The sequence below is a fragment of the Molothrus aeneus genome, chromosome 2 (genome assembly GCF_037042795.1).
Source record: "Molothrus aeneus isolate 106 chromosome 2, BPBGC_Maene_1.0, whole genome shotgun sequence".
In the NCBI taxonomy this organism is placed as follows: Eukaryota; Metazoa; Chordata; class Aves; order Passeriformes; family Icteridae; genus Molothrus; species Molothrus aeneus.
Window position 1 is genome coordinate 43310019 of NC_089647.1, and position 14943 is coordinate 43324961.

Below are 14943 nucleotides of genomic sequence, written 5' to 3' on the forward strand. Positions count from 1 at the left end.
ATGTTTGCAGAGTGCCCGTAAGCACAGAGCTGCTGGGACTCAAACCCAGTTAAACATTTTGGGCTTTTTGGGAGGTGCAGACCATGGTAATCCTCAGTACTGAGCTGCCCCCAATGTTCTGCCCTGGTCTCATCATGGTCATGATGGCAAGGAGCACTCCAGGAACTGCAGAGAGGGATGATGTTATGTTTGTTTGTTCATTTATTTAATACCTGATTAAATGAGCTCCCCTTGGTTCCTCTGCGACAAAGCGATTTAATTAATGCTGAAACTGCGCACACGGGATGCGGCAAAGCTGCTCACGGTTGGCACGGGCTACATCTATAGAATGATTTGGGAAAAAGGAAAACGTCAGCATGATAAAAATGGAAAGTGTTAGTGTGCCATGTGCTGCCTGGAAATGGGGCTGCTACCCTATTCTAAACCTGGATCAGACTTCTAATGAAAGTTAACTTGTTCACCCCAGCTTTTACCATTTAAAACGAATTGAATGGAACACCCGCCCCCAGCTGCGGGCCAGCAAGTGCTGCCATAGGAGGCAGGCAGGCTACCACTCTCCTCTCCTCAGTGCACGTCAACCACGGAAAGCCAGGCGGCAGCAGAACTTCAGTCAGACCACGACAAAAACTGGGAAGAAACCCTCAAATGGTTGCAGGTTTACAACATTGCCCTCTGCAGTCAGGGGAGTGAGGTGGCTCAGCTGTGAGACTCAGGGTGCCTGCACTCCATCGACTGCTTGCCCACCTGGCCAGGGCCACCTGCAGCCCGGCTGCTTCCAAATCCACACCCTGCTGCAGGCACAGATGCAAAGATCACTGGTGAATTTAGAGGACAGACCCAGGATGAACTACAAGGAGAAGCAAAGCTGCTGGCCAGCCATCAAGTGTGGAAATAGCATGGAGGAGAGAGGGACAAGGAAGGACACCACCGTTTCAAGTGGCAATCAAGTTGCTTCCTGCCTTACAGACCAGGCACCGCTCTTTGATGCCAGATATTCACAGGCAGGATTGAATTCACTCTCTCCTGCTCTGCTGGATAGCATTTTTCATCGTACAACTCTGCTACAACATTTCAGACAGACCTTTACCTACAGGTAAATACCAATCTGCAATTCCAACAACATCCTCACCAGGGCAAAATCCCGACTGCCGCGGAGGTGACTGAGAAAGCTCCTGCCCAGAGGCAGGACCGCGCCCCGGTCCCCTGCCCTCGCAGGGCAGACTGCGGCCATTCCCGGCCATTCAGGCTCATCCAAAGCGGCTGCTGCAGCAGGGCAGGCACTGTTCCCGGGCTGGCTCCTCCTGTAGCTGCTGGGGGGAGCTGCCATCCCTTCCCAGAGCAGCTCCTGCTGGCTGCTAGCAGCAGATGTGAACCTGTACGCTCCAGCTAATGAGCTGCCTGCCAATCCCACCTGTCAGAGCCAGACCAGGCCAGCTTGAGCAACGCTACAATCAACAGTGAGAGGAGCCCAGAACTTTCCTTGTATCAGAAACTCTATCTTCATGCCTCTGGTTTTAAACCTGCTGCTGCTAAGGTACACTTCATCTTGCCCAATTCCCCCTCTGCAGGGCATCCACCAGAGAACTTCAGCACTCACCAGAGAAGCTAAAAGCATCCTAGGCAGCCAGGGCAGCACTAGACAAAATCCTCAGGAACATTTTGTGATGGTACTAAAGAAATATTTGCACAAAAGGGTTTTACTGCCTTAACTGTTGGTACCTGAAGCAAGCACAGTCCTAACAAAGGCTCCTCTAAGCAGCAGGTGTTGCAGAAACACTTGCTAGACATGAAACTCATGGAGGCCACTGTGCCTTGGTCCCCTGAGCAGCAGGAACATCTCTAAGCCCCTACATGGGTCATGCAGGGAGAGGGAGGCTGCAGAAACAATTTTAAATAATCACTCATATGCTGAGCAAGCCAGTCCCAAGACCCCAATGCTGGCCTATGTGTGCAAATCAGACCCCGAAAACTCCACAGCTTTGGATTTTATGTTCCTCTTGGCATCTTCAACCCGAACTTTGTCCTCCAAGGGCTGAGCCAGGGCCTTGTTTCAGCTGGTGGTGTGCTGGTGTCCCAGTGAGAGGCAAGGGAGGCTTCCTTCTCGACAGCCCCTGTCTCTGCAAGGGTTTCAGCAGGAGCCTGGCCACAACCCACTGCCCACCCTACCCAAGTGCAGTCCTGAGGTGTGGGGGATGTGGCTCCCAACCCTGGCAGGATGGAGGGCCCAGGACACACAGCCCCTCCTCCCTCAGCCAAGCTGGAGGGCTCTGCCAGAGGTGCTGCCTACAGGAGGCACAGCAGCAGCTCCAAGGCAGGTCCCAGCTCCATGGGATGCTTGCAGAGCCCCGGGGCAGCTTCCTCCTTGGGCAGTTATCATCCAATGATTTTGGGCACATGCCAGAGGCTTTGGCAGCTGCTGCTTCCGATCCACGTCCTCTGAGGGATCTACTGGCACAGTTCCCAATACAGGAGGCCACTGTGCAAGAGGGCACTGCAAGGAACACGAAGTTCACTCACTCTGAGGAATATACCAAGGTTTGGTATATTCCCAGGGCTGCTAGCTGGATTTGAGAATAATTTGGGTGTCCATCTACTCATTTAACAGCTCCTTAATTACCAGCTGTCTTTTCCTTCATCAAGAGTAATCTTTGTAAATAAAGCCTCTCATTGGCTTACCTGGTCATAGCACCAGATATATACCTGGAAACTCCACTTTGGATTGGTGCTACAAAATGAATTAAACCTTCTCCAAGAAGTGAAAGAAAATCCACTAGCACCACTGATCATCAAATGAATAGTGATTCTTTGGATGAATGTTAAAACCCATTTATTCAGGCTCTTGTGCAGGGTGCACAGTCCAGCAATTACGTATACACAGTATGCACATCCTGACAGCATACAAAAAGGCAAGGAGCAACGGGGTGCTTACACTGGGAATGTATATACAGACATATTAAACTGGGATTTTTACATTAGAAAATTATCTGACACTGTTCAGGTATCATCAAGGCTATTAGAAACTGTGTAGAAAACCAATAAAACTTGGAAAGTATCTACTGTCATTTCACTTTACCCAGGCTGGATATAAGTCAGGCTTCCCACACTACATCACTTGTGGACAAAGCCTACAGGATGCCCCAAGCACTCTGGAGGGTCACATTACTCTAGCACATCCCATTACAAGTTAAAGATTAACACATTAGTCTTATTTCCTGTTTTCCTGGAAATAACAACAGCTTAAATATTTCAAATAGCTAATTTTCTCCTGGGAAAAGACAACAAAGGAAAGATTAAGAGACCATGAGAGAATCAAACACTAATGAAATGTTGTAACAGCATTTCCTGGTCCTTCCAAAAACTCTTCACAGACCAGGTACCTAAGTTAAAGCACTGTACACTGTCCAGATTTACAGAAGTGCAATAGCAGGCCTTGGCAGACCCCAGGTCCTCTGCAGATCTTTACCTTGCTCCTATCCTAAGGGTTGCAAGAGATCGTACTTTTGTAACCTGCACAGAAAGACACAGAGAGATCAAATAGATTTAGCAAAAGGATACTAAACAATAGACAGAAATATGCAGCAACATCATATGAGCCATACTTCACTTCCTGCAGCTATTCCATATATAACTTCTGACTGAAGCTTTTTCCTAAGGTGTCAGCACAACAAGGGAGCATCAGAAACACAGTGATTTCAGAAACACACAATTCTTGTGGCCAAGGCACCCAGGGACACCCAGAACCCAACTTCACAGGCTTTCAGCTTGAAGAGCAGGTCCAACTCTCCATGTACTCTTCTATGCCAAATTTTTGCACATGGCAGTTCAGTTTTGCTATCAAATTTTAGCATTACAAAGAACCTAACTGAAAATCCACCCAGGGGGTAGTTTTAAAGGACCAATCTGCTCTTGCAGGTAACACAAACCCCATGTGAGTGCAACACAGATTCTGTTAAAACTGCTCCCAAAGATGGCTGAAACAAAATGCCTTGTGCACAAATACACCAAATATAGGACATATTTGTAGAACAGTCAATCACAGCCAGTATGATTTCAGACATATTTTTGTTTTAGCACAGCACACGTGCTGTTTGTTGCGTAAGCTCTGGCATTTCGTTTATTCGGTTTGCTCCTTTGCATGAGCCTTTTGGAGAAAAAGGTAAGGAGGACAGCATAAAGAATCTCTCTCAAATTTATTTCTCTCCTAAAGTTTAAAGTTTTCTGCTGGAAATCTTCACAATGAGTCAAAACTTACTTGAGTGGAGACACATTTCAAAAATGTATATTTTCCATGTAGAGAAAAACATTGTTAAAGTGGCTTGAAAATTGTTTTCCTTTCAGAGAATGATTCCCTTAAATATATTATGACTAGGCAAAGAATAACCAGTATTTTATATTCAACCTTCCTATGTGAACCTTCCTTTGTTGTGAACGTCTCATTCTGATTGTTTTAGAGCAAGAAACACTTCAGCTGTAAGTAGCAATATATCATAATACTTTTCAAAATTAATCAGGAAAAACAGTAAATAACCAAATTTTCTTTGATATTAGTAAGCATGGGGAATAAGCATCTATTCAAAACAAAGAAGCCTTCAATAGGATTTTTTTTTTTTTCATTTATGAGTGCAGGTACAGCATGTAACATGTAGGAACATCAAAATTCTATACCACAGCCTGTTTCCCTCACAAATCTTTTTCTGGCACAGAAAGTCAGCAAGAACTTCCAGGGCTTGACCATAAGCAAATAAGGCATGTGGTTAAGACTGGTGCTTTAAAAGTCTGAGATAAATTCCTGGACATGGGTGGGGAGAAGAAACAGGTTTCTGTCAGTGAGTGAAACCGTAGGCTGTTAAGGCACCACTGAAACCAGTGAAATGTTTCCTGGTACCAAGAGATCCCCAGGAACAGCTGGCCTTCACAGGTGGCTAAAATCAAACATGCAGATAAGTAGATTTGATTCTGAGATCAAGAACAAAACTGAACCATATTCACTCTGTCTGCTGTGATATTTTTTAAATTGTACTTTAAACACAGTTTTAAAAAGTCTCATTTTTAAAGCTATTCAAGACCAAAGTTCCTATAAGTAGCAACTTGTACATTTCACTTTAATACAGCCATTACAAGGCCTGGTGCCACATGCTCTATTAGAAATCTCCAGTTTAACCATGCTATCTATACATTTTTAATATATATGTGCATATATATACATACATATAAATTATCAAACTCAGTTAAATACAAAACAAATCATGATACCTCTCCCTCAGAAAATAGTTTCTACCATTAAGCTCCAAATTGCAAAGATAATTTCAGTGTCATAGGTGAAAGATAATTTTACAAAATTGCTGGAGAGGAACAAAAATCATTTTTACTCTTAAATTGGTAGAATAAGACACAACAGAAGTAATTAAGGAAAATATGACTGAAGAATGATTCAATATTTTCTTCTCCAGTGTTCTCAAAATAATCCAGCAAGTGCAAATAAATAAAAAGCCACATGAGTTTTACCAAAGTACTTTTCTATTGTGAATTTAGTTTGAGAAGTCTACCTTGTCATACCTAGCTGTCTGCCTCCATTTTTCACCTTAGGTCTAATTAGTTAGCTAAGTGCACCCTATTTTTTTTGCTGGGACTGCAAGCTTAAACTTACCCTCACAATGTTTTTGAACTAATAATTATGCAACATCTTCCTTCCCTATCTTAATTTGCATTCTCATATTGAAACAAAGTTATTTAATTGCATTGAAACTGTCAGTGATGTAAACTGAAATCTGTTCTTCAGATGAAATAAAAGACATGACACGTTAGCAAGAAGAAAAAGAAAACAACATAACAAAGACAAGCCCAAACCAAAACCAAAACCAAGCAGTAAAGCAGCAAAGAGAAGTGAGATGCAAGAACCAGTTCAAAGAAGACAGGGAGAAGCACATATGAAAGGACTATCCCAAAGCATACAGAAGCCACTGCTAGAAAGAAGTAGAATTCCAGAATTTCTTTTTTCATGGCCCTCTATTACAAGGAATAGAGACAGGTATTTTTCCCCCACACCTGTCACTGTTTTTTACAGAGAGGTGTCCTGGGCTGACTTTATGATGCTCGTATTCCCACTTGTCTGTTTAGCCCAGAAATAAGTTGTGCACCTTCAAGACTGTTCTGAGAGTGAAGCGGGGGGAGAGAAGAAGTGTGCTGTTTGTTTGCAGAAGCTGCACTCACTCCACATTCCTGCTCCTGGACTGGGTTGTCTGCAGACAGATGGACAGACAGCAAGAAGAGCTCTCCTTTTGCTTTTTAGTTAGTTTTAGCTAGTGAGCTACAGCCCACAAAGGGGACTTTCTGAGTTTGTCATCTCTTTGGAGTGGCAAGAGGTTTTATTGTTTAATACTGTTCTTTTTTCTTTCTTTTTTTTTTTTTTTTTTTTTTGTGCTGGTCAGTGCTTTGCCTGTTAAATAAACAGTTTTTTCCACTTTTTTCCAAGGAAATATTTCCCCAAACCAGCTGGGGGAGGGGCCACTTGAATTTGCTTTCTAGAGGAACCCCTTTGGAGGTTTTCTCCCAAATTTGCCCTAAATCAGGACAACAGGGCAGGCTGAAGAACCATGGGATCCCTGACTCCTGCTCTCAGGTATCTGTGCTTATGCTATAGAGGAGTTCAGCTTTTACAAGAGTGACCTGCAGAGAAGGTTCAAGCCAGACAGGAATATAATAATAATAAAGCCTTATTTAGGACTCCACAGGAAAAGCCAACTATTTCATGGCCGCTTCTTTTTTTTTTTTTTTTTAATTTTTACATCCAGGACAACTGCTGTGCAGAAAAGCAAAGCTGCAGCACCATGCAGTTGTGCCTGACAGCTCTGCTGTTTGAGCAGGAATAACCATCCTGCTCCAATGCCTTCTCCTGCCTAGTCCAGACAGCCAGATGAGCTACACAGTGAAAGCACAGAATTTCTCTCTCCCACATACTCCCTTGTGCATGTGAGCAGAGCTAGGCTCAAAGCTGAACCTCATGGGTATAAACACATGATTCAGATTCTACATTAACATATTTGTTTTCTGACATTTTCTCCAGAAAGCTACCAGCAATTATTAACTAGTCAATACAATTATTTATGCTATAAGGTGGCATATGCCATGCATGTCTGGTAAGAGAACATGCACACAAAATTAATCCAAATACTATTTTGAGAAGCAGCAGTAATAGTTCTAAATTTGAAGACGATGAGTTCACTGGCTTTGCTGAAAACAACACTAAGATCCCAAATGCAAAAGAAGAAAGAGCTGCATTTCCAAATGGTATGGAAAAGTACAACTGGCACTGAGCAGTGAGACAGATGTCCAAAACACTGTTCACAAGAGAAGAGATCCAAGAATTCAAAAGGTGAATTAAACTGAAGAAACACTATCAAGGACATGAAACAAAACAGTGGAGTGCTGATTAATGGTGTGAAGATTTCTTAAATTTTTTAGAGTTTTTTCTGAGGTGTGAACAAGGTTACCTGAGTCTCAAACACTGAATCACTTGGATATAAATGAATTTGTTCCCAGCAATAAAGGCAGTTGGGATCAGGATCCACTCATCTGTGTATTCTATTTCTCGACTTTGCTGAAGACTGAAACGCACTCAGCAGAAGAGTTCTGTGCCTTGGTCTCAGTGCAAATGAATCTCTTTCTGGCAACACAACTGCAATTACCATATTCACAGAGATTATTAATTAATCAGAAGCGCTATTTGAATAAAAGTACAGCTCATTGATATATTTAAAGAAAGTATTTGACACAGTATTCAACCATTCACCATAAGCTTAGTTCAGCAGAACGTCACTGAAGCCACAGATGAAGAAGTTAAATACTGTATCAAGTTTAAAGAAGAAATGGAGGGTGAATAAGAGGTGTGAAAGCTGAGGCTGTAGGGAGCTGTGGATATAAGATCCCACTGAGCTGAGTGTAGGCAGCCACAGGGCTGTGGAGCGATTACTGTTTCACAGGGGCACACATGGGTTTCGTGTTGCTGCAACAAGCAGTGGGGCAGCAGAACCCTGCATGTGCACAGCTCCTGGCCCTGCAGAAACGTGCTGGGGCAAAATTACCACACTGCAGAGGGAGTTACAACTATAACACAGAGGCCAGGCTGGGAGCACATGGCCTTAAGAACTCCAAGACCTTTTAGTGCTGGGCAGCAGGCTTTATAAAAGCCTTCAAATAATGGCAACTCCTCCTCTGTAAATAAGGTACCTTAAAAGCAAACCAAGAAACAAAAAAAAAAACCACAAAAGAAAAACAAATAAGCACAAAAAGCAGTGCAATTATCCTACCTCTGAACTTGATCTCTTTTCACCTGATCCACTTATCCAGAGCACAGGAAACATTAACTCTTATGCACACGTGCATTAGGAACATTTGAACCAAGCAGGCCGCCTCCTTTGATGTGCATTTCCATCTCCCCTCGTTTCTTCTGCTGCCTAAAGCCTACTGCTGTGAACAGAAACACTCTTGACATATTATTTACAAAAGCCAATATAAACACCTCATGGAATACCAACAATTCAAAATGCTCTGTTTCCTCCTGCTAACTTTGTAATTCCCTAAACTGTGAGCTATGTGGGCATAATCTGTCCCTTCCTGAGGCACTGCTGCAAGTGTTGTGTTCTCTTCTGAAGAAATTTGATAGCTTGGTGAGAAAGTCTTTTGGGCTTGGTGAGTCCACTTCATTCACATTGAACAAAACATATACATTTGATATGGCAGCAATCTCTTGGGTGGAAAAAAAAAAAAAGGCGAAGCAAAGCTTATTTAATAGCACTCCAAGAGGCAGATCATCAACTCAGACAGTAAAGCGAACACAAGTGACAAACTCCATGAATCAAAATAAAATCAGGCAACTGGCCTATGCCTATGGATCAAGACTCAGCTCAGTGAAATGAAAACTACAACTTGCTCCAGGAAATTGGCTACTAAAATTGTTAAACAGATTATTGGTCACACACCTGCCATCAGACTACACTGAAAAGGAGTCCTCACACAAGTAAATAAACGAGCCAGTAAGGGCATGTAGTGCACATTTGCATTTGGGGTTTTCTCCCCTCACTGAGCCCTCTATCATCACACCAGCCCTTCAGCTTTAAGTTGCCCCTTGCTGCTGACTGGGTCCCCAAAGTGGGAAAAGGAGCAGCCAGGCAGAACTCCCCTGCCTGCAGACCAATTTGTGGGGAGGAAAGGCACTGGACTGTGCTGCTTGGGAATGGAACAGTGGGACACAGTGCTTGGCAGGTGCCCATGGCCACCAGCCAGAAGCATCTCCTCAGCCAGCCAGGCAGCAGAGCATTCCCACTGGGAAGCAGGTACTCTCCACCTACAAGCACAAACAGCAGAACGTGCCCCAGGGGGGTCAAAGAAATAACCACAGTTTGTATGCTGATACATTGACATGTATTAAGATTCTCTTTAAAAATGTATCTCCCAGCCAAGATAAATTGAATTATGTGTATGAGACAACTCCTATTAATAAGTGAACTTTGTTTTTTCATAAGGAAGCTTTCAATTTCATGTTGCCACTTTAAGTATATTTACAAACACCAGGATCAAATACTTCAGCCCACTTGGATACATCATCGTTGTTAAAACCCCTGATGTCTTGGGCAGAACAACTTTTTAGATTATCCATAAATAAACAGACATGGAAAATGCTTGCATAAAAGTTCCTCTTCAAAAGCAAAAGGTTTTAATTAATTATTTTAATCTCTATCTTTTCTTTAAAAATTTAGAGAAAATATTTGTGGTACTTTTTATTCAGAAGTTTGAAATACCTCATTTAGAACAAACCTCCTTTTTCCTCAGAGGTGCTCGAAGTAGGTAATTTGAAAAACCCTAAAGAACATGTTTTAAGAAAAATGCAAAAGCACTATAATGCTTTCCAAACTGGTACAAGTGACAGAAAACGTAGGTTTGGATTTGTAGAACAGACTACCTCAAGAAGACAGAACATCTTCTTGCACAATGAGGCATTCTGTTTGATTGTAATAGTCTGTAAATAGTGGCTCTATTTTGCATCTTTTTTTCTCCAACTCAAGAGCATATTTTTGAAAAAATAATCTTTCAAAGCACTTGCCTCCCCTTTCAACCACACTACTGGGAAGCTACATACCTATGCAGAAGCTCTCTAACCTCGCTAACAAGTGAGAAACCTCAGAGCTAAGGCTTCAGCAGAGGGAAATATCAAACTAGAAATGTGCATGTTTACAAGCACCAAGTTTTAATTCCTCATAGCAATTCTGCCCTATGGAGCAATAGATAGGGTCAATGTGCTTGTACTGAGTGCAAGGCCAAACAAATTCAAGAGAGAATGGAATGGCACCTGAGACAAGGTCTAATTCATGTGAGAACATTTTAGCAGATTATTTGTACACCTATTTAGATGGGACTATTCCTGTCTTTATCAAGTGTATTAGAGAAATGAAAAAGCCCATTAACTTGCCATTGTTTAAAGCACATGGCCATGCATGTGTTTGACAGCACTGTATACTATAAGGTACAGTATCAAAAGGAAAAAAAAACCAAAGAGATCAAGGTTTAACAATAATTAAGATATTGACCCTTTAAACTAAATTTCACTTAACCTGGGGCTAAGCAATATGTAGGCAGTGATTGAAAGTTCTGACATTACCCACAGAGCTCTTCTATGGCCAAATTACCCTCTGTTCTCAAGAGAGCAAATTTGCTGTGACGATTCACATCCTGTTTTGAATTGCAAACACCAGTGCTTCCTCCTAACTGTATGTGGTAATTTCTTAAGCAAAATACCATTCTCTAGGGGTACAATTTGATTTTTTTAAATTTCATTCTGACCAGAGTGTGAAACAAAAAGATCAAGATTTCGACACTGCTCTGGAAAGAGAGGCTATTGGACTGTGCTCAGTAAAGCGGTCAGAAAAAAAAGGGCATTAAATAACAACAATGGACCTCAGAGAAATTAACTGTATCTCTTTATTTTTAACCAATGAATGTTATCCAAAATAGTAGATGTAATTGTAGCTTAATTGTACAACACAAAACATGATGCTAAAGGAAAAAGCATGTGGAAAATTACTTCACTGAGTAATCATTAGATGTATTTTTAGTATTTCTGCACCAGTAAGTGTTCCCAACTGCTGGTGACAGCAGTTATTACCACTTTGTTCATTGTGAAAACCTGTATTACAAATGGTTGTTCCTGGTTGTTTGAATTAAAAAAAAAAAAAAAATCACACAGCTTTATAAATGGATCGAATCCATTCAGTCCTACTCTATATGTTGTAGATTTATGAACAACAATCTTTACTGGTGTTTTTTCCAAACACTGAAACTGATGGATCAGTGTTAGTGCACACTTTTCAGGGAAAAATGAAAACTCACTGGAAGCACAGTATTTCACCTGCCATGCCAAACTGTTTAAATACTTCAGAAATTTGCTTAAGCTTCGGTGTATGAAGCCTGTGAAACAAAAACTGTTCTTACAATGCACTGCAAGTTGAAACACCAACTTCCACCAAGCAGCATTTTAAAGCATGTGCACAGCATCTGCACATCAATCTTCAAGGTCAAGCAGATATGTTTAGCCCCACAAACCAAAAATATATTAATGTATCTTTATTTAATTTTCATGATGTCACCCCACATAGCCAAACTTTTACCGCAAAATAAAAAACCAAACTTAGTCGGACTGTTCATGAGAAATTTAGACCTATTGTGCATGAAAAAAAAAATGTTTAATAAAATGGCAAATTTTAATAGATGAGTGTAAATTTATGAGTGCATAATATCAAACAGAAAAAAAGCTGAACCATCCTCAGAGAAACCTAGGTTCTTCCACTGTCAATATTTACTAGGGTACTTTAACATAGGGAGTAACTGAAGTCCACATTAACTGTAAAGTTATTACTAAAGTTCAATTTCTAAGCAAATTTCTTAAAAGAGCAGGTTTCCTTTTCAAGAGGGAAAGGACTTAATAATCTGACATCAGATATGACAATTACAATACTAGCTTCACTGAAAACTGAAGCTACAAACACTTTTACTCCAATTCTGGGAAGTTTCATTTTGTATTTGAAACCCAAACTGACTGACACACACATTCTACACCCCTCCCAGAATATAGTATACCAGTGACAGGTTACAGCTTTAAAATACACCAGATGCTTTTACAATTTCAACTCAACAGAAGGCAGTTAGACAGTACTCAGCATTGTAAATCCATAATAAAGTAAAATAAAATTATAGGAGTAAGGTCTCCTAGCAATCTTCGATGCTACTGTGTAGTGACAGTCAATTTAAACAGTTATTTTCATGGTGTTTGAAGGACCAGTCATCATGTACATAGTAGTGAGGTAGGATACTGTCCCCTCCCTGGGACTGATGTTTTCATATGCTCCCTTGCCAGAAAGGTCCAGGTCTCCCTACTGCAAATAAAATAATTGCAAGCAAATAGCAAATTAAGCTTTGTTTATTTTTTTCCCTCTTTGCTGCATTGGAACATTTTTCACATCTAAAAGAATCAGCTAGGAAAAGCAATACTTACTCAAGCCTATCAGCAGCCATGTGCTGCCCACAGGTAGTGTTCCATTTAAAAACATTTCCTGGAACTACCACCTGCCATCCAGACCTTTGTGAACAGGTAGGCAAAGAAAACCATCAATGATGACAGGACATGAAACACCAAAGAATTTCACTTGGGGAAAAAAAAAAAAAAACCACAAACACAAAAACCCCCAAAACAAAACAAGAAAAAAACAACCAAAACTGAAAGTGGGCAGTATTAAACTCTTAATGGAGTAGCTACATTGAAAACCAATTTCAAACTTCATACTGAAACAGTACCTATCCAGTTTAGGTACAGTTCCATTCTTCTTTTTTTTAATGTTTAAGCAATATATACACTTGTCAGTCATTAAATACTTCACACCTGTTTCCAAAGGGGGGTAAAAAACCCAAGCAAACAATGAAACTGAAAACGCAATGGGGAAAAACCTGCTCTTAACCTCCACACCCTCCCCCCACCCAAAACCTAGAGTTAACAGACTGCCTTACTGTTGAATAGCTTCCCCTAAATTTGTCTTCTAGTCACTGTAGTCAACCTGGTATTAAGTGCTTTGGCAAAGTGGGGTGCAATCCATCAAATCTGCAAAGGCCTGCTTTTTTTCTCTGTTGGTGGTTCAGCTTTACGAGGAACATATATGCAAAATACCAGCTCTCACATTGCTTCAAACTCATCAATACGCTGCTTTGTATTGCCTTGTCGGATTTGCCGGAGAGTCTTGTACTTATCGCGGCCTGCTTTAACATTCTCAGCATGAAGGACATCATTTTGTGTTTTCTTGGTTTCATCTCTGGCTTGAGCCAACTCTGAACTTAAAGCCTGTTGAATAAAATATTTGAATTTAAGTGCTTTGACTAATCCTTTAACAGTTCTGGAGTTTCTGATAATAACTATTCTGCAATCTGGATAAGAATTTCTTGAATGCCAACCTATGGAATGCTTGTTGTGCTCCTCAGTAACTCAAGTTGTGAGGTCTATCAGAAGGAATGCAGAAGGACAGATAAGGAGAGCATAGGATTCTTTCCTTACATGAGTGTAAACATCAAACTATATTAAAAAAAGCCTCATACACTATAAAATCCAAGCAGAAAGGGACCAGCAGGATAAAGCAGGAAAACCACCTTATTTTTCAATGTTTCTGTAACTAAAGACTTATCTCCCTCATCTGGTCAGTGACTGACCAAGCAAGAATACTACACATGCATGCTACTAAGACAATGCTGCCAGACAAAGTAGCAGCTTTCCTTTTCTTCTGTTTTCTTCCCAAATAAACATCTTGTAACCAGGAAAAGGGCTACCAGTACTAGAGATTATTATGCTTTGAGGGATAAGACTTACCCTGGGAGGAATTGCTCAGTTTTAGGGAAATAAGAATAACCCAAAATGGGTGTAATTTGAGTTTTTGCATTTACAACACCTATGAGTGACTACAAACAAACATAAATACTACCAAGCAAGTTCATACCACTTAATTAGTTTTGGTATTGAAAAAGGAAAGCATTATGCTTTAACATGCAGAGTTCTGGAAATGATATAATTATTAGAAACATTTACTGGCTAATGCAACAGCATACTTACACTTTAAAGCTATAAAGCACAATCTTACATCCAATCTTGCTATATACTCCATTTCTAGAACACTGTGAATGATACTGGTTGGTAAACTGGTAATAAACCTATTAAATTATAAAGAAGCTGTTTCCTTGGCAGACCATAACATCAGTGAAATTTCTCACAAAAGAAGGATGAAACCCCAAAGCCTGAACTGTGCTGAGACAACTATGAATCTTCATTACCTGGAGCTGTTTCTTAACACGTTCATTTTTCTGTGTTTCTGTTACCCGTTCTTCCTCACTCCTGTGATTCATGACACCATCAGAAGACAGTTCTGCACTGGCTTCAGCATTGTTCTCATCATGTTCATCGTGTTCATTCTCTGTTGGAGGAATAACTGGTGGGGGTGGAGGTGGAGGAGGAGCAGACATCACAGATTTCAGTTCTTCTTTGGTCTTTTCCAAGTCCTCTTGGGCTGCAAAAGCCTAAATACAGTAAACAGTACTTAGCATCTTTTTAAATTATTTATCAAGAGTCAGAAAAATAAAAATTTGACATGTTCTCAGACACATGGAACTGTTCTTTATAACTGACATGACAAGCTTACACACTGAAAACTTTCAAATAGAGACAGAGTAAAAACCAGACATGGCTCAAAATAAGCTGTACTAGGGGGACCAGCTATTTCCAGCAGTAGACAAGAGAAGAGCGAAGGAATAGAGAAATCATACCATTTGTTTTCCAACTTTCCTAGCCTCCTGAAATTTAAGACTTAGGAATTTCCTAGATCAAAGGTGATGACTTCAAATTTCATACTTAACCAGAAC

General features: G+C 40.8%; 1 protein-coding gene across 3 annotated transcripts in view; it reads right to left on the reverse strand.

Annotated features, from left to right (window-relative positions):
* Window positions 1-2810: 2810 nt before the first annotated feature.
* The window catches only part of RDX (radixin), a 44677-nt gene continuing 32544 nt past the window's right edge, over window positions 2811-14943 (reverse strand). The window contains exons 13-16 of one of the 3 annotated variants that reach the window (XR_010783135.1): window positions 14359-14601; window positions 13221-13381; window positions 8307-8463; window positions 2811-3507 (exon numbers count right to left, since the gene is read on the reverse strand). Coding sequence is in view for 1 of the 3 variants with exons in the window: in XM_066544775.1 (XP_066400872.1) it covers window positions 3471-3507; window positions 13221-13381; window positions 14359-14601 (441 nt within the window). In the remaining 2 variants the exon portion in view is untranslated. Of the gene's footprint in view, window positions 3508-8306; window positions 8467-13220; window positions 13382-14358; window positions 14602-14943 lie in introns of all 3 variants that reach the window. The other 2 variants (XR_010783134.1, XM_066544775.1) reach the window with 2 other exon arrangements.